Source organism: Talaromyces amestolkiae (assembly GCF_001896365.1).
Source record: "Talaromyces amestolkiae strain CIB chromosome Unknown scaffold19.1, whole genome shotgun sequence".
Taxonomy (NCBI): Eukaryota; Fungi; Ascomycota; class Eurotiomycetes; order Eurotiales; family Trichocomaceae; genus Talaromyces; species Talaromyces amestolkiae.
In genome coordinates, this window is record NW_024468055.1 from 495,850 (window position 1) to 512,901 (window position 17,052).

Below are 17,052 nucleotides of genomic sequence, written 5' to 3' on the forward strand. Positions count from 1 at the left end.
TTAATACATATCTTTACGTCAGAAACCCTCATCCATGTAATCATTGAAAAGCTTCCTGTCCCATGTAAAAATATATAAGAGATTCTTGTGACGTTCGAATTATCCAAAATAACCGGGATAATATCCCTGCCCATGTCCTTGCCCTCCTCCAAGATCCATACTTATATTTCCATCCATATTCATGGTCATGTCCAAACCCATATCGGCATCCAAAACCCCCCACTCATCATATGGCACATCCACTTGCCCTCCATTAGGAGGTGGTAGCGTCGAGCCTGTGTTTTGGAGGTAGTGATCTAGCAACGCCTGCAATTTCAAAACCAGAGTCAGTTTCTTCAATTAAAAGGATTAAAAGGGGTTGAGGGAGAGGAGGGAGGGGTGAGGGAGCCAACCCAGTCTAGATCCTCTGAGCCGGTTATCATTTCTGTCATTGTGTCTGCAAAGGGGAGGTCTAATGTCGGTATTTCTTGAGAGTGTGATTCAGTCGCCGTAGATATAGTCGTGTTGCTTAGTGAGTATGGGTCTGTAAGTTGATGCGTGGAAGTAGGTTCTCGTCTATCCTCAGACGAGAATGAGCTGTTCTCCTGTACTTTATCGATCATCAACTGCAACGTCAACGCCGCCGTACGCGCCTCATTCGAGTATACACTTTTCGCCTCCCAGATTCGCTGTGAATTGAGTAATGCATCCAGCAACCTCCCGAAATGCGGTGATCCCGTTTTTCCTCCCTTTCCAGCAGGTGATGATCGCATGAGCACAGATAACTCAAGACAAATCACCATCGAAGCTAGCAAAAAATCATGCGCCGTCAACGAGGAAACCATCCATCGATCCTCGTACAGCCGTCCATGCAGACTGGAAGTAGCGGCATGCAACTCCGTCTGCCTTGATAAAACTTCCAGTGCAGCGTTAATACATGCTCTGCGACTGAACTCGCGTTGCGGGTCGTGGTGTTCTGTATTCAGGTAGCGTCTGTGCAGCACAATGATGCTTTTAAGATAAAGCAGTTCGATTGTGCTGCGGTTAATGATTAGGCCCGATGAGACGGTGAAGGATTGATTGATGGGTCGCCATTTTAAGGGTTCGGGGATTGAGGCGTATGTTTCACGCAGTTTGGCGTCTAATTCTATCGTGATAGGGTATGAAGGCGGTGACGTTGAGGAGGAAGAAGAGTGGGTGTGCACAAGGACTTTGCGGAACATGTTCATCACGCTGGCTTTGGCGATTGTGTATAATACCGGTGTGTAATCCGAGCTTGGTCGGGAGGGTGGGAGTGTCGACATGGTAGGCCAGATATCCTCGTCTTTTAGGTTGCGGGGTGGTGCTGTATCGCAGAACTCGGGGGGGATCACGCTCGGCATACCCATTTGAAACGACATTAGCGTATCGAGCTGCAGAATTGCATGCCATCGTCGTCTTCGCATTTCGCCTTCGAACGGCGTGATTTTACTGTCAGGCTTTAAAGTTGTCGGGTCGCGATGATACCCCATTCGCATTGCTAAACGGATTATGGTGCCCATCAGGAACCAGCCATCGAAGCTGGAGTCGGGCTTGTCGATGTACGTGCCTAGGAGGTGCATAACCAGGGTTTCGAGGGCGTAGGAATTGGCGTTTGTGTAGTTGCCCATGATGAGACATTGGACTGTTTTGCGGCGAAGGGGTTTGACGGGGAGAGAAGGCGGTTTGTTGTCGGTTTCTGCTGCTGTTGGGGTCATGGCTTGCGCGACGGCGGCGACGCAGGCGAGGATGGAGAAGAGCAGTCCGACCCAAAGGGGTGGTGCTTTGCATGGGTCTTGCCAGAATTTCTCGTACTATAATTGTCAGTTCACAGTTCATATCCCTTGCCAGATAGGAGGTCATACCTCGTTTTGGAATTTAATAGTATGGATAATTGCTATGAACAGTTAGTCATGCTCCATTACCCCGGAGACAACGTACGCAAAACAATCGGTGATGTAAAATATTGCGACAGGAGCATATCACACATCGGCCTCGGCGGCAGCGAGTTGACGATCTCCTGAAGAGTAGGTAACGGTTGTGTAGCTCCCAAAACCAAGTCAATCTCTTCCTCCTGCGCCTCGTCATTCATATCTGCATTGTCCTCTGGAGAAGTCATAATATCTGACTGAGCGAGTTGTTCACGGACTTCTTTGATATCATCCAGGATCGACAGCCAGTGGGCATCCTCTATATAACCTCTTGCCTTCCTCGGAGTGGGCTGTTCTATCCCAACAGCAGTATTGCTATTGCGTGGCACAAATCTCTCCTCTTGAACACTCTCATGGACAACTCCTTTCTGCCTCTCAGCAGTCCGCACATTCCCTTCAGAGCCAACAAGCTCCGAAACCAATTTCTCGACTCTTCGCAGCCGTTCACCTACATTACTATTTCTGCGCCTGCCCGCCGAGTTGCGGATGGCATTGCTTGCGTATTTGCAAGTCGCTTTTTCGCCGCGTTTGATGCAATTCTCGCAGGGCAGTTCGCGGTTACATTTTGCTCTTTCATCATTAACAAGAAATTAGAGAAAAATAGTGCGGAGGGACGTACTTTCGTATACGACATTGTTCGCAAGATGTTGGTCGCCGGTTCCGTTTACTGTCTCTGTACATGCTTTGAATGTCTTTGGAGTTCATAGTGCCGGTAGCACGCCGATTATACAGAGAGGTGAATATTTTCTTTGGATAAGTGCCAGAGGATAAATCCGTTTATATTCTTGTCAAATTCCAAGAGAAGAGCAAGATGGATGTTGGGACTTGACCAATTAACTTCAGGCACCTAATAAGTGGAGTCTGACGATAATCCCGGCGGCGGAGATAATATCTCCGGTAGCCCTAACTATTTCCAGCCGGATTTATCATACATACATCGAGATTTGGATTTTATTTGAGTCAATAATGTCGAGCATAATGGTTTTGATTCTGTAGGTGGTGGAAATAGTCTATTTCCGTGTAGAGCCTGTGGTAGGCTCCAGTATTATGGTACAAGAGCTGTCCAGGAATAGGAGGCAATAAAACATATAAAAGGGCCTTGAAGAGAACAAAATCATTGACTCTAACTCGACAATTATTCTGAACATTTCACACTGATATTACCCATCAAATCAAATAAAAAAAACCTCTCTACCGTGATCGAGATGTCCGCCGGATCAGCTGCCCACGGCGTCGCTACGACCATCTTCTCCAATTTCTTCGTCTCCCTCCCCGTCCCCAAAACCAATCTGACTGGCCAAACCTACATCGTAACCGGATCCAACACCGGTCTCGGCTTCGAGTCAAGTCGACACATCAACAAACTCGGTGCCGAAAAACTAATCATGGCAGTCCGCAGCATTACCAAAGGCGAGACCGCTAGAGCTGAGATACTGCGATCAACGGGCCGCGAGGAAACTTCTATTGAAGTATGGGAGTTGGATATGGGTAGTCACGAGTCGATCAAGAATTTCGCTGCCCGTGTCTCGACTACGTTGCCACGTGTGGACGGCGTACTTGCCAATGCCGGGATAATGGTCGACAAATTCAGAGTCGTGGAAGGTGATGAGAGTACACTTGCCATCAACGTAGTCGGCGTGTTCTTGCTCTTTGCACTGTTGATCCCCAAGTTGCGCGACTCTGCAGAAAAGTTCAAGATTGCGCCGCGATTTACGATCCCCAATTCGGCGTTGCACTACATGGCTTCGTTGAAGGAAGTGGAGGACAAGAACGGCCGAGGCATTTTTAACACACTGAATGACTCCAAGACGGCCAATATGGAAGATCGATACAATCTCTCAAAGTTGCTGGTCATCTATGCCTGTCGTGAACTAGCAGACAAAATCAACAGATCCGCTAAAAACTCGTCGACGGCGATTGTCATCAACACGCCGAATCCGAGTTACTGTAAATCAGCACTCCAACTAGGGACCGAACAGGGCAGGTCTACCGGTGCAAAAGTGTTTGAGAAGGTTTTGGCGCGGACCACAGAGGAAGGGAGTCGCACTCTGGTGCATGGAATGACTTCGGGGCCGGAGACGAATGGGCAGTATTTGACGAACTGTCATGTTCAGACGTGAGTCATCTAACCTCCACTTTTATATGTTAACTTTGATACTAATTCAGTGTTATTAGTCCCTCATCTTCTGTGACCAGTGCCAAGGGAGCCCGAATCCAGAAGCAGTTTTTTGGCGAGTTGGTCGATAGGTTGATCAATATCGCACCCGAAGTTTCTCCATATCTCAAGTAGATACCGTCTAGCTTGGACTTTGGCTCATTTTTTTGCTCGTTCTTTTGTTTGCCTTGAACTGCAGCCATTTTATCATCGCAGTATAATATATGTTTTAATACCAACCATAAGTAATTTATTTGTTGTTCTGCGGAAGCAACCATATGACGTCAACCATCGAGATTGACCCCAACTTCGACTTCACCAATTGCCCCGAGCTGGATCCATACTCTGAGCCATCATTTTCTATTGGAGCGCCACCATGTCATGGAAGTCTTTGCCGGCCTGTCGTCCATTCGTTTTATGTAACCACGTTACACGTCCCCTGTCGCCAAGCATAGCTTTGTCTTGCAGTCATAATGACAGAATACGGCAGAATCCGGCAGATTGGCATTTATCTTGACGTTGCCTGGATTATCCATTTCACATGGACTTTCGAATTATTCCATGTAGCATTAAATAAGAAACTAATTGACCAATAAAAGACACTGTCGAGGTAAGTTTCTATAGCTTGTGATGATCGACTCTCTCACCAATCGCTCCCAGACCTTAGACACATACAAGAATGCCCTCAGAACCAAAACGAAACCTCATCGTAGTCTCCAACCGACTACCCCTCTCCATCAAACGCAGCGAAGATGGCTCCTACATCACCAGCATGTCCAGCGGCGGACTAGTCACCTCGCTGTCTGGACTGACCAAGACGACCGAATTTCGATGGTTCGGGTGGCCCGGCATGGATCCCAAGGAGCCCGAAGAGCAGGAAGAGATCCGGCGCAGTTTGGCGTCGCATAATGCGATTCCAGTGTTTCTGGATGAGGAGTTGGCTCAGAAGCATTATAATGGATTTTCTAGTAAGTTTTTTTTAGCTGTTTTGTGGGGAAAGGTTATTGACAGTTTAGATCAAATTCTGTGGCCGATTCTGCACTATCAGTCTGGCGTGACGTACGATGAAGAATCGTGGGAAGCATATAAAAAAGTCAACGAAATTTTTGCCGACTACATAGCCGATGCCGCGCAGGAAGAGGATCTCATCTGGGTACACGACTATCATTTGATGCTATTGCCAAAATTGCTGAGAGAACGAATGGCTCGGAAGAAACGACAAGCTTGTATTGGGTTCTCGCTGCATACCCCATTTCCGCCATCGGAGTCGTTGAAAGTGTTGCCTGTGGCAAAGGATATTCTGGAGGGGATGTTGTCGAGTACGTTGATTGGATTTCATACGGACGACTACAGAAAGAATTTCACTGAGAGCTGTGAATACCTATTGTACGTTCTGCCCCGTATGCAATGAGTGCAGGCTAATTGGGTAGAAATGCACGATCCCAAGATAGCGCAATATTGTACAAAGACCGCCTAGTTAAAACGGGCCGGTTCACAGTCGGCATCGACCCGGAAAAATTCAGCGAAACGCTCAAGCAAGATGAAGTCCAAGCACGCATCAAAGATCTAGACGAGCGATACAGGGATATCAAAGTGATTGTCGGCGTTGATCGGTTGGATTATATCAAAGGCCTGACGCATAAATTGCATGGATTTGAGCAGTTTTTGACGGATTACCCGAAATGGCAGGGGAAAGTTGTGTTGATCCAGGTTGCGGTGCCGAGTCGAGAGGATGTCAAAGAGTATCAAGATCTTGAAACGGAGATCAGTTGCCAGGTCGGAAAGATCAATGGCAAGTTTAGTACGTCAACCTCCTCAAACACGAAAGACAGACCTAATTGGATAGGCAAACCGGATTACACACCAATCATCTACCTACACCGCTCCATCCCATTTACCGAGCTCACTGCCCTATACTCAATTGCAGATATGTGTTTATTGACGTCAAGCCGCGATGGTATGAACCTGGTCGCATTCGAGTATATCGCCTGTCAAGAACAGCGAAATGGGGTGCTAGCACTATCTGAGTTTGCGGGTGCGTCTGTCTTTATGGCTGATGGCACGGTTCAGTTCCACCCGGCGAATATCAAGGAGATGGCACAGTGTATAGACAGAGGGCTGAGCATGTCGAAGGAGGAGCGGAAGGAGAGGTATGATAAGCTTGCAAAGTTTGTGCATACGAATACCAGGTATGTCTTTAATCCTTACCCTGGATTCGAGGTGGTGGTGCTGATGACTATGACAGTGCGAAATGGGGTCAATCGTTTGTTACAGAGTTGTCGAAACGTCATGTATAGACGTTATTAGCTAGTCAGTTTGAATCAGCCGTAGATTTGATGACGTTTTTGAGCAATCATGTTATCTGTCCATGCATTAGCTAGTTTCAATATACAAGAATGAACGATTCAAGAACGCATGTTCTGTACATACATTATCCCCCCGTCATTCTGTATCAAAAAGACACGAGATCTCCTTGCCCTATCGATACTTCCAGACCTGCCAAACTATTCAAAAATGCAAACCAGCCAAACCAAACGAATTTCCGAATATGTAATCAAAGTCAAGATAAGCTCTGAGACAATCCACTCCTGTCATACTCGACCGAACGCCCGAGTGGGTCCAATATCACGATATCCCATATCAGAGCCTCACAACAAGCACACGCCTTCTCTTCCCAACCATATCTAAGACACTATATCGTCCCTTCAAACGCCCAGAAATCACGAGCTCGTCAAATCTTTCTCGCGATGCTCGTACAAGACCTCCCATTGGTCCACACGCCCCTGTTAGTTTCGTTTGTAGTCCTCAAACTGTCAACAACCAAGCCCAGAACCTCGCAGAATCACACGTGAAGCCTCATCCCCCACGCATACAAACACTTTCCAGCATATCACGCCCAACAACGGAGTCAATCTTCCCCCGCCTTCGCAGCCTCAGGCCAACCATCTCCCCGTCTATAAATACCTCCTTCCTCACCCCATCTCTTCCTCTCTCCTTCTTCTTCCCTTCTTCAAGCAGATACAACTCGAGGCCTTGCAGATAGCACGAGCAGAGCCTGAAAAGTGTCATCTTTGTCCCACCCCCTCTCTCCTCTCCCATTTTTGTTCTCTTGTTTTTGTTTCTATTGGGCTTGACACCTAGTACGCAACCCTCCCTCGTAACTCATCTCGCACTGGCTTCTCTGCTTCTCACCCTCAAAGTCCACCCTTATCCTCCCCTCCCCTCCAATCTCCCATTTACTCTCCATTTACACGAGGATGCGGCCCATCGGAGCTTTCGAGTCGAACTTCTTTCAAGTTTTTCACGTTTTTTTCCCTTCTCAGTTCTGCTTTTTTTGGTGATTCAGACTCATCGAGCCGATGATGGAGACGTCCCATGATATGAGGACAGCAGAGCAGGGTGGGTACCATAGCTTCGACGATAAGCTCCGACTGTTCTAGCACTCAGGGGTGACAACCCGGTGGACAGAGTGTACTGAGGCTTTACGATGAGGATGTCACTTGTTTTGTACTTTGTTTTTTTTTCTTTTGAATAGGAGAGTCTACAGTAGCGTGTTTTGCGGTTGGTATTATTTGAACTTGATATTTCAGTTGTCTGTTTGTCTAAATCTATATTGTAATTGGATAATATGTGCATGTTGAGCATCAGAGTTGATTTAATGGACTCGAAAAATTTAGTCTAGGAAACAGTTTCACGCCATAAAAGGACAATGTTCTGTGAAAGAAATGCAAAGGCCAGATAACTTTCCCAAAAGTTCAAGTAGTGTGTATAGACGATAACGACATCATGGCCCTATACAATACAAGCAAGTCAATATATACATAGGATGTACGCGAACTAGTGAATTCAACGGACTCGGCGTGGTGTAATTGATTTTGCTCGGAATCACACTTGCAGCATCGTTGATATAGCAAATTAAACCATCCTTTCCGGAGTAAGATGTACGCCCGCCGGCTCCGTGACGGTTGAGGTTGACGTGGTCGTGACAGTCGTCGTTGTTGTAGTAGTCGAGTTAGGAGGAGAGGCATCGGCTGGAAGGCAGTGGACATACTCCCTAGACAACAAAACCAAGGTCAGTCTCAAACCATGAACTTCGATTCCCACCTCTCCAAGAACTGAGAGGTAGAGAGGACTTACTGTTGCGTTCTGCGTCTAGCACCATTGAAACACCCATGTATCAATACCCGTCCCAACTTCAATGCCAGGTAAGCAACGAGGACCAAAAAGAAAAAGTCGACGACATAGTATGGTAAAATCAGTCTGATCCTGAAGTCGCCAGGATCGCGTCTCTCCATTCTCGAAGTGATTCGGTTTTTTTCGAGTGGTTGTAGACTGCAGTTTGAAGGATGGATGATATGATGCTACGTTACGAGTTGATACGTGTGTAGCATATGTGATATATAGCGGTGAGAATAGAAGGTAGAAAATGAGGACAAAGGAGTACGATTGATCGATCGAGGTGAAGAGAAGATGAAGAAGAAAAAGGGAGAAGAGAGGGAAAAGGAGGGTGTTGACACGGGAGACGATGGTTGCTCTTTCCCTCTGCCACCAGGGTAGCACCTGCCCTGACCTGCTTCTGCTCATTTTCTGATGTGAATGTGTGGATGCCTTAAGACAAAGGCAAAGAGTTGGATTGAAATGGCAGGAGCATTCTGTCCGAATCACGGATTTTCAATGAACACTCAACTGAAAGAAAGCTGGATGTCAAGTTAGTAACCGACAAGAGAAGTTGTTGATGTGAAGAGATACCATTTATAAACATTTCAGTCCAAGACAGTTGTATGTACCGCGAGGCATCATCTCATTGTAGTCATTAATAGAGTATATATAACATGATAGAACACATAACAACGCCGACCGAAACATATATCGCATAACATAACACCAAACATAGCCCTCCGCATATATTGCCAAAATATCCTCGTAAACACCATATCACCGTGTATGCATCATCAAATGTCGTTCGCATTTGCTTGAGCTGAAAAGCCCAACAGCGTATCAACTGAAAAAAGTGAGGTTAACAGCATGGACGCCGCTGCCTCCCCGGCTGCGCAGGCGTTTCCACCTCTTCACTGACCACCATGCCAGGTGGGAAACCCAACCAACTTCGCCGTTTATCGCCCATACCAATCCGAAAACTTCCTCGTCCATTTATCCCATTCGTTCCACCGCCGCCGTCCGTATCCGAATGATTCGGGTCTGATGAACCGCCATTCGCACCGCCAATACCATTCGCCATCAGCTCGTTCAACTGCCTATTTCTTTGTTCTACCAGTTTCCGCGCAATCACGCGAAACACTTCTTCCACGCCCTCGCCGTCCTTGGCGCTAATCTCATGGCAGCAATCCCACCCGATATCCTGGCCCCAGAATCCGCTACTGCGTTTACTATCGGGAGACTGCAGCCCACTCGTCGGCGTCGTGACAATCATATTCCCAAACCCTGCTGTGGGCGGCGGCGTCGATGCTTGCGATGGGTATAACTGTTCGGCAACATACGCAATCGTCCTCTCAAACGGAACTTTCCGTCTCGACGGCTCCAAGGCGACTATATCCGATTTTGTGCCCACGACATGTATAACCAACGGACTATCCCCTCCGGCGCCGACATCATTGCTATGCCCTAGGTTTTGTTTGAGTTCCTGCAACCAACCCGTCATTTCCTTGAAACTGTTCTCGTCTGTGATGTCATAACACAATAAACAAGCGTTTGCGCCGCGGTAGTACAGGCGCGATATACTGCGAAAACGTTCTTGGCCCGCCGTGTCCCAGATTTGTAGTCGCACGATGGTGTCAGAGGTTGTGTCGAGGACGCGTTTGGTGACAAAGGACGCGCCGACAGTGGAGGTGATTTTGGCGGGTTCAAAGGCGTTTTTGACGTAGCGGTTTACGAGGGAGGTTTTGCCGACGCCTGTAGTCAGTTAGAATTGGAATAGTATTCCGAGAGAATGAGACAGACCTTGTGAACCGAGCACGACGATTTTGGCTTCGAGGGAAGAACTCATTGTGAGGGGCTTACCGAGTCGCGACAGAGACGCGACTAAGTAGATGTCGCGAGCTGGATGGGCATATCCAGCTAGAATTTCCAAAAATAAATATTAGACAATCTGTAAAGATCTTGGATAAAAATAAAAAGAATAGATAAGAATAATCTCTACTCCGTAGTGGATTATAGACCGGAGCGACAAATAGAGGCTGACCGGGTTCTGCGGGGCTAATTTAGGGAGTGCCAGCCTTATGAGATGCCGATAAGAAGCGCGACTTTGGTGTCTACCTACAGCAACTGTAGATTCGACACCGCCACTATGACTGATCAGTTAGATCACCAGATCTGACTCTGACTCTGAAAGTTTGATTCTTCAGCAACTAAGTGCTAAATACATAGCCGATGACTCCAACTTCCCTGTTTTTGCATGACTCGGTGAACAGAACTTGGTCACTTGCCAGTACGGAGTACTACGTACATACGTACCTATACATTGACGGGCCAACCAGCCGATCATGAGATGGGCTTGCATTGCATCACACTGCAGCTGAAGATCGCGTTCGTTGAGTTTATTCTTGTCGCCAATGAGGAGCGGAGAGTGAAGCGGGATTTTTATTCGTTGGTGGTGGTGCTAGGCATTTGCATTTTGCTTAGCAGCTTAGGCGGTATGTAGGTTGTACCACGTGCAACGACGTAACATAGTGCTATGCTTGAATTGTCAGTCTAGTACTGTATCAGGACAATAAGTTTGACATTCATCTTTAGTCCCGAGTGAATCTGATGTAGAGGAAGATAAGAAGAGAAGATAAGAATATAACCTCGGCCTTAGCATTGCAGCCTGAGGCACCAACAATCGGCCGAGAGCGCGCCTTCCCCCGAAGCTCCCCGCAAAACTGACTGCCAAATAGCTGCCCTCTCATTGGCTCATTGGCTCCCCACAGGATATTTGCAGTACATGATTGGCTCGCGAGGACTTACCCCGAGGTCCCGAATCCAGCTTTCCTTCTTTGGGCTGCCACATATAACCACTCTCTTTTTCGTCCTTTTCGTTTCTTCACTTACTGTTTTCGTTTCTCTTGTTCTTTAGAATATCTGTATACTATATACATAATGGCTAAGCTCACAGGCCAAGACGTCGCTCAGCACAATAACAAAGACTCGTGTTGGGTCATTGTGCATGGCAAGGCATATGATGTCACTGAATTCTTGCCGGGTATGTTGCTTCCGCTTCAGAACGCAATTGCGTACTGACAGACAGAATAGAACACCCCGGCGGCCAGAAAATAATCCTGAAATATGCTGGCAAAGATGCTACCGAAGAATTCGAACCGATTCACCCTCCCGACACCCTCGACAAGTACCTCGATGCATCCAAGCACCTGGGTCCAGTCGACATGTCGACCGTGGAACATGACGAGAAGGTCAAAGACCCCCTTGAGATTGAGCGCGAAGAGCGCGTGAAGCGCATGCCTGCGCTAGCTCAATGCTACAATTTATTGGATTTCGAGTCCGTTGCTAGACAGGTTATGAAGAATACGGCTTGGGCGTATTATTCGAGCGGTGCCGATGATGAGATTGTGTGTTTAGTGACCCTAACTCTGATATTTTAGAGCTAACGATGTTAGACAATGCGAGAAAACCACACGGCATTCCACAAAGTCTGGTTCCGTCCCCGTATCCTCGTCGACGTTGAAAAGGTCGACTTTTCGACTACAATGCTCGGAACAAAAACCTCCGTCCCTTTCTACGTTACTGCCACCGCACTCGGAAAACTTGGTCATCCGGAGGGTGAGGTTGTGCTCACAAAGGCCGCTCACGGCCACGATGTCATCCAGATGATCCCGACTCTGGCCTCATGTTCCTTTGACGAGATTGTCGACGCACGCAAAGGCGAGCAAGTACAATGGCTGCAGTTGTATGTCAACAAGGACAGATCAATCACAAAGCGAATCGTCGAGCATGCCGAGAAACGGGGTTGCAAAGCACTCTTCATCACAGTTGATGCGCCGCAATTGGGTCGACGAGAGAAGGATATGCGTGTCAAGTTTTCCGATACGGGCTCCAACGTGCAGGCGTCTGGCGGCGATAACATTGATCGATCACAGGGCGCTGCACGCGCAATTTCCTCATTCATTGACCCCAGTCTCTCATGGAAGGATATCCCCTGGTTCAAATCCATCACCAAGATGCCCATCATCCTCAAAGGCGTGCAGTGCGTGGAGGACGTGCTCCGCGCCGTCGAAGCCGGCGTCGAGGGCGTCGTTCTCTCCAACCACGGCGGCCGACAACTCGATTTCGCGCGTTCGGGCATCGAAGTTCTCGCAGAAGTCATGCCCATCCTCCGCGAACGCGGCTGGGAAAACAAAATCGAAATCTTCATTGATGGCGGCATCCGTCGCGGAACGGATATCATCAAAGCTCTCTGCCTCGGCGCAAAGGGTGTTGGTATTGGTCGTCCCTTCTTGTACGCCATGTCCACATATGGTCAAGAAGGTGTTGAGCGCGCATTCCAGCTGCTCAAGGACGAATTGGAGATGAATATGCGATTAATTGGTGCGGCTACGGTTGAAGATTTGAATCCTAGTATGTTAGATACGAGAGGGTTGGTGGGTGGGCATTATGCTGCGCCTTCGGATACGTTAGGACTGAATGTGTATGATCCTTTGGTGTCGCCGCGGTTTGCTGAGAAGTCGAAGCTTTAGTTATTGCACGGTTATACCCTTTTGAAAGAGAATATGTTCATTCGTATATTTAAATATATTACATACATACGCTAGACAATGCTACATAGTCACAAAAACCTATTAACCAGATCTTCCTCTTTCAACACGTTGATAGCAAGGGCTATAGGACGAAAACTTGAGGTTTATTCCTCAACACGCCTGTATCTTTATACATCATTGCCGCATTCACCATCCATCCACTTCCGCGCCCAACCTGACCACCCCAGACCCGCGCCCAGATGATACCCGTGACGTCATAAAACAGCACTCTAAACGCATCAAGCCAGTTCCTGGGCGTGATCAGATCGTAAAATAGTCCTCCAAACCGCGCCATCAGGCTGGATGAAGAGTGTTGTAGTTGACGCTGTCTCGCCGAACACCTCGTCGAAATCCGTTCCCAGGCTCGCTGCGCTTCATCCCAGAACACAGGCTCAGAACCATACGCAAAATGTACATGCCCGAAGACATGCAATATGGGCCTCACGCGCCATACTTCGCTTAACAGGAACGGGCAGCCGATACTGAAATTAGGGCCTAGGTCGCGGTGTGTATAAGGTGGGGTATGGGTTACGAGGATATCGGTTTCCGGTGGGATTGTGTTTGTCCATGCGTCTTGTTGAGGCGGGTAGGTGAATGCGTGTTCGGGGCCCAAGGGCATTGGGGTAGGGATTTGAGGGGCGCCGTAGATGTTGAGGGTGCGCGAGCGTTGGTTGGGAGTGAGCGCGGGGAAGGTGAGGGATATGGAGGAGTGTTGGAGGTAGTGGATATCATCTCTGTGATCATCTCCTTTTTCGCTGAGATACTCGTCGCTGTGACTGGCGTAGTCGTAGTCCTCCGTCGGCGTGTTGTGGCTCCAATCAATCCTCCCGCCCTCAAAATCGTCAATATCGATATCCACGGACCGTATGGACGCCGTCGACGCAGATATATTCGCCAGCGACGAGGAGACTTTCTCCTCGCGATCCTCATCCAATCGTGACCTAGGGTCGAAATAACTATCGTGGTTCCCCGCAATCACGATTTTATGTCGATGCGGTAACGTTTTGAGCCAGTTTACGGTTCCTTGGATTTCGCGGACGCTGCCGTCGTTGCACAAGTCACCGGCATGGATTAGTAGATCGCCATCGGGTATGTCGCTCCATTCGAGGGTGTGGGTGTCGGATATGCAGACGACGCGGATGGGTCGTGTGGTGGAGGATGAGGATGGGAGGTGAGGAGGTCCGCGCAGGCGGAGGAGAAGGATGTGGATGGGATGCAGGAAAAAGGCGAGTGGGGAGGCGAGAAGGCGGTCGACTAGGGGTCGTTCGATGAAAGGATTTGCCATTTTGGCTTTGGTCGGTCTGTTGTATTGTTGTTGATGCTTATGTGATGGGTTAGATGCGATGCGATGCGCTTTGGTCTCGAGCCATCTGGCGCGGTTATCGAGAAAGTGGGAGATACTCAAGAGCGTTACTCTAGATATGGTATCAGTAATGCATAATAAATGAAAGTAGCCGATGAAGAAATAAATGAGCGTAGATGGTAGTGCGATATTAGTTGTAGAGACTGAGGGGGTGCTGAGCGGTCTACGTAGTCAACATGTGCCAGCTGCCATGCTTCCATATGGATAGTAGCGTAGTGGTACCATACCGCTTTGGGCTACCTCAATCCGAGCCGCGGCATCAGACACTTGCCTGCAACAAGATATCACCAGATCTTGGACTTATTTCAGGGGGAAATAAAGATGCGATAAGAAAGGATCAATTAAAATGCCTCGAATGATTTATTATAGTGATCTGAATTTGAGGGAGATATGATTGCGCCAATTATTGTTGAAAAAGTCATTGCTACGTCGGTTTAAGATCGGAGTTAGGGCTACATTCCAAAGCCCTAAGTCATTCCCAGCTTAGAACCTACATAACTTTGGGTAAGTTTGTATCACATACGATCTCTTAGAAATCTTGAATATAAACTGCTATCAATTTACTAAAGTCTCGGTATAATACCATCGTCTGAAACTTAAGCAGTCCCTAAGCTTCAGTGTTGGACTCAGCCAAAAGGTCGTGCGTCTTCGCTAAGCTTGATGAAGATAAATAGTAGACTATTGCAGGCTTGATCTGTATATTCTGGTTACTTCAACTATCAATTCTTGTTCTGAGTGGGCTTTGATTCGCTCGTTCTCAGTCTTTTTCCTGTTAGTATAACTACCCCCTCCTTCCATTACTTCATACCGGGGTAGATAACATCTCAAACCCGAATCTCCTCCAACCTCTCAAGCACTCTATCAATAAACTCCAACCCAATCCTCTCCTCTTCTTCATCCTGCGTCTTCCCAGCCTCATCTCCACCATCAGCATGCCCAAACCCGCGTTCCACCGCCGACAAACACTCAACCACAACATCCCTAAAACAGCATCCCATCGATATTGGCAACAACGCCTTCGCAGCCAACTCATACAATTCCCTCATCCGTTTTCCGGCCTCTTTATCGCCGTCCTTGAGACTATCGCAAATCAATCGACCGCCTTCTAAGGCTTCATTATTGAATATGCGCGCTCTTTCGTGCGTGTCGAAGATGAGGAACGAGTCCCACAATGCGATTTCGAGTAAGTTAACGCCGAGAGAGTAGATGTCGTGGGCCATGGTGTACCGTGTTCCGGGAACGTGCCGAGATGGGTGCGTGTAGATGTCGTATTCCCAGTTTTGATTTCCTTGGGTACTACTCACGGTGTTTGGGGTGTCTTCTCGGGCGAGTTGGAAGCCGGTTAGGAAGAGGGTGCCTGTAGAACCACCACTCGGGCTTGCTTCCTTTTCGTGAGATTGTTGTTGTCGTTGGAATATGAGGATCGACTCTGGTCGAATCGATTTATGCACTAGCCCCGACGTATGCGTATAGAATATAGCCGTAGCCAGTTGCCGACACAACTCCAACCTCTCATTAATCGAAGGCAGAGGCGTCATGGTCAAAGCCCAGCGGAGAGTCCTCGGCACGTCAAGACCCACTGGATATTTAAGAAATAGCTGAATTTCCCGTTTTGGGGATGGTTCATAGGCAAATCCCACTGATTGCAGGACATGCGTATTGAGGGCTTGCGAGCCTGCGGCAGCGAGGATTTGCGCGACTTTGCTGGTTGAGAGCTTGAGTTGAGATATGTTTGCATCTGTGCTGTGCGTGCGGCATTCGACGAGGATGTTGTCCCCGTTTAACGCATCAGAAGTCCAGATTAATTTCGTGTCTGTATGGCCGAGTGCCTCTATTCGGCCCGGATTCTCGCGAGTATTCGTTAATGGCGGGATCTCCAATGCATCAATCGGCACTTCCTCAACACGTGCGCGAAGAATTTCTCGACTCAATCTATCAGCCGTCGATGACGACGTACTCTTCCTTTTCTCCGTGCTACCATCACCATCATCTTCCAGCCTCAACCCATACCCTGTAAACCTCAAGAGCTGCACATAATCCATAAACCGTCTCTGCCACCCCTCAATTTCAGGCACAAGCCTCGCCAATCTAGGTTTTATACTCAATGTCCATTTTAAGCGGCTTACTTGGCCCGTTGTGACATCAACTGCATTATTAAATGCTTCTATGACTTCAGCAAGACTTCTATTCAATAGACGCAGTATGGCTCTGAGACGAGTCTGAATCTCAGCGCGAAAATTGCCTGCGTTGAGGCGCAGAAATTGCAGATCGGCTTCTACAGAGCTGAGATGGATGTCTAGCAGAAGCCAGTGGTCCTGGGCGTCTGAGATGGCTTTCAGATAGGATTGGAAAATCTCGGAGACGCGGGAGTGGAATTCTAGGCTGACCTGTGCGTATTAATCAGCCAGAGCTCTTTCAGAAATTGATACTGTGGGTAGGTATAGATAGGTACTTGAATCAATCCCGGAAGAGCCAACGCAACTCCGGATATGCTTAGTGCCATATCCATTTGAATGTTCGTCGATGTATGTATATACTTGATCTTCCGTATGCAGATATAGAAAATTAATTTCAGATGGCCTGCAATGTTGTATATGATATAAATGGCGAAGCTTGTACTCGTTCACGTTAGAAGAATCCGAGTCCAGACATGAAGTGTCACCACCCGTCGCCGGCGCCACGATGGATGTTCATTGATAGATGTAGTCCGCTAAGCCACACAATTAAGGACGAGGCTGTACTAGTTATCTGGCGAGAAAATGTCGACAGGTAAGAAGACTCGTGTTCATTTATTTTGTCTAAAATGTCGAGCAGTTCTCAAAAAATTCAATATTTAAATGCATGCAACTATCAAAACTG

The 17,052-nt window shown here is 47.9% G+C and overlaps 7 protein-coding genes across 7 annotated transcripts; 3 read left to right on the forward strand and 4 right to left on the reverse strand.

Moving 5' to 3' along the window:
* Positions 1–335: 335 nt before the first annotated feature.
* BHQ10_008485 (uncharacterized protein) lies at positions 336–2,633 on the reverse strand (the record flags this gene model as incomplete). Its single annotated transcript, XM_040881295.1, has 4 exons — positions 336–1,811; positions 1,863–1,894; positions 1,939–2,498; positions 2,548–2,633. 4 exons carry the CDS (start codon positions 2,631–2,633, stop codon positions 336–338), a joined length of 2,154 nt encoding a protein of 717 aa, XP_040736987.1.
* Positions 2,634–3,133: 500 nt separating this feature from the next.
* Positions 3,134–4,218, forward strand: BHQ10_008486 (uncharacterized protein; the record flags this gene model as incomplete). The annotated part of the gene is made up of 2 exons (XM_040881296.1): positions 3,134–4,044; positions 4,104–4,218. 2 exons carry the CDS (start codon positions 3,134–3,136, stop codon positions 4,216–4,218), a joined length of 1,026 nt encoding a protein of 341 aa, XP_040736988.1.
* A 544-nt stretch (positions 4,219–4,762) lies between these two features.
* Positions 4,763–6,380, forward strand: BHQ10_008487 (uncharacterized protein; the record flags this gene model as incomplete). The annotated part of the gene is made up of 5 exons (XM_040881297.1): positions 4,763–5,051; positions 5,100–5,469; positions 5,514–5,884; positions 5,930–6,272; positions 6,329–6,380. 5 exons carry the CDS (start codon positions 4,763–4,765, stop codon positions 6,378–6,380), a joined length of 1,425 nt encoding a protein of 474 aa, XP_040736989.1.
* Positions 6,381–9,100: 2,720 nt separating this feature from the next.
* On the reverse strand, positions 9,101–10,087 carry BHQ10_008488 (uncharacterized protein; the record flags this gene model as incomplete). The annotated part of the gene is made up of 2 exons (XM_040881298.1): positions 9,101–9,993; positions 10,042–10,087. The coding sequence occupies 2 exons, from the start codon at positions 10,085–10,087 to the stop codon at positions 9,101–9,103; spliced, it is 939 nt and encodes a 312-aa protein (XP_040736990.1).
* A 1,091-nt stretch (positions 10,088–11,178) lies between these two features.
* Positions 11,179–12,770, forward strand: BHQ10_008489 (uncharacterized protein; the record flags this gene model as incomplete). The annotated part of the gene is made up of 3 exons (XM_040881299.1): positions 11,179–11,281; positions 11,332–11,645; positions 11,694–12,770. The coding sequence occupies 3 exons, from the start codon at positions 11,179–11,181 to the stop codon at positions 12,768–12,770; spliced, it is 1,494 nt and encodes a 497-aa protein (XP_040736991.1).
* A 142-nt stretch (positions 12,771–12,912) lies between these two features.
* BHQ10_008490 (uncharacterized protein) lies at positions 12,913–14,115 on the reverse strand (the record flags this gene model as incomplete). Its single annotated transcript, XM_040881301.1, has 1 exon — positions 12,913–14,115. One exon carries the CDS (start codon positions 14,113–14,115, stop codon positions 12,913–12,915), a length of 1,203 nt encoding a protein of 400 aa, XP_040736992.1.
* A 902-nt stretch (positions 14,116–15,017) lies between these two features.
* On the reverse strand, positions 15,018–16,702 carry BHQ10_008491 (uncharacterized protein; the record flags this gene model as incomplete). The annotated part of the gene is made up of 2 exons (XM_040881302.1): positions 15,018–16,580; positions 16,646–16,702. 2 exons carry the CDS (start codon positions 16,700–16,702, stop codon positions 15,018–15,020), a joined length of 1,620 nt encoding a protein of 539 aa, XP_040736993.1.
* Between the last annotated feature and the right edge of the window lie 350 nt (positions 16,703–17,052).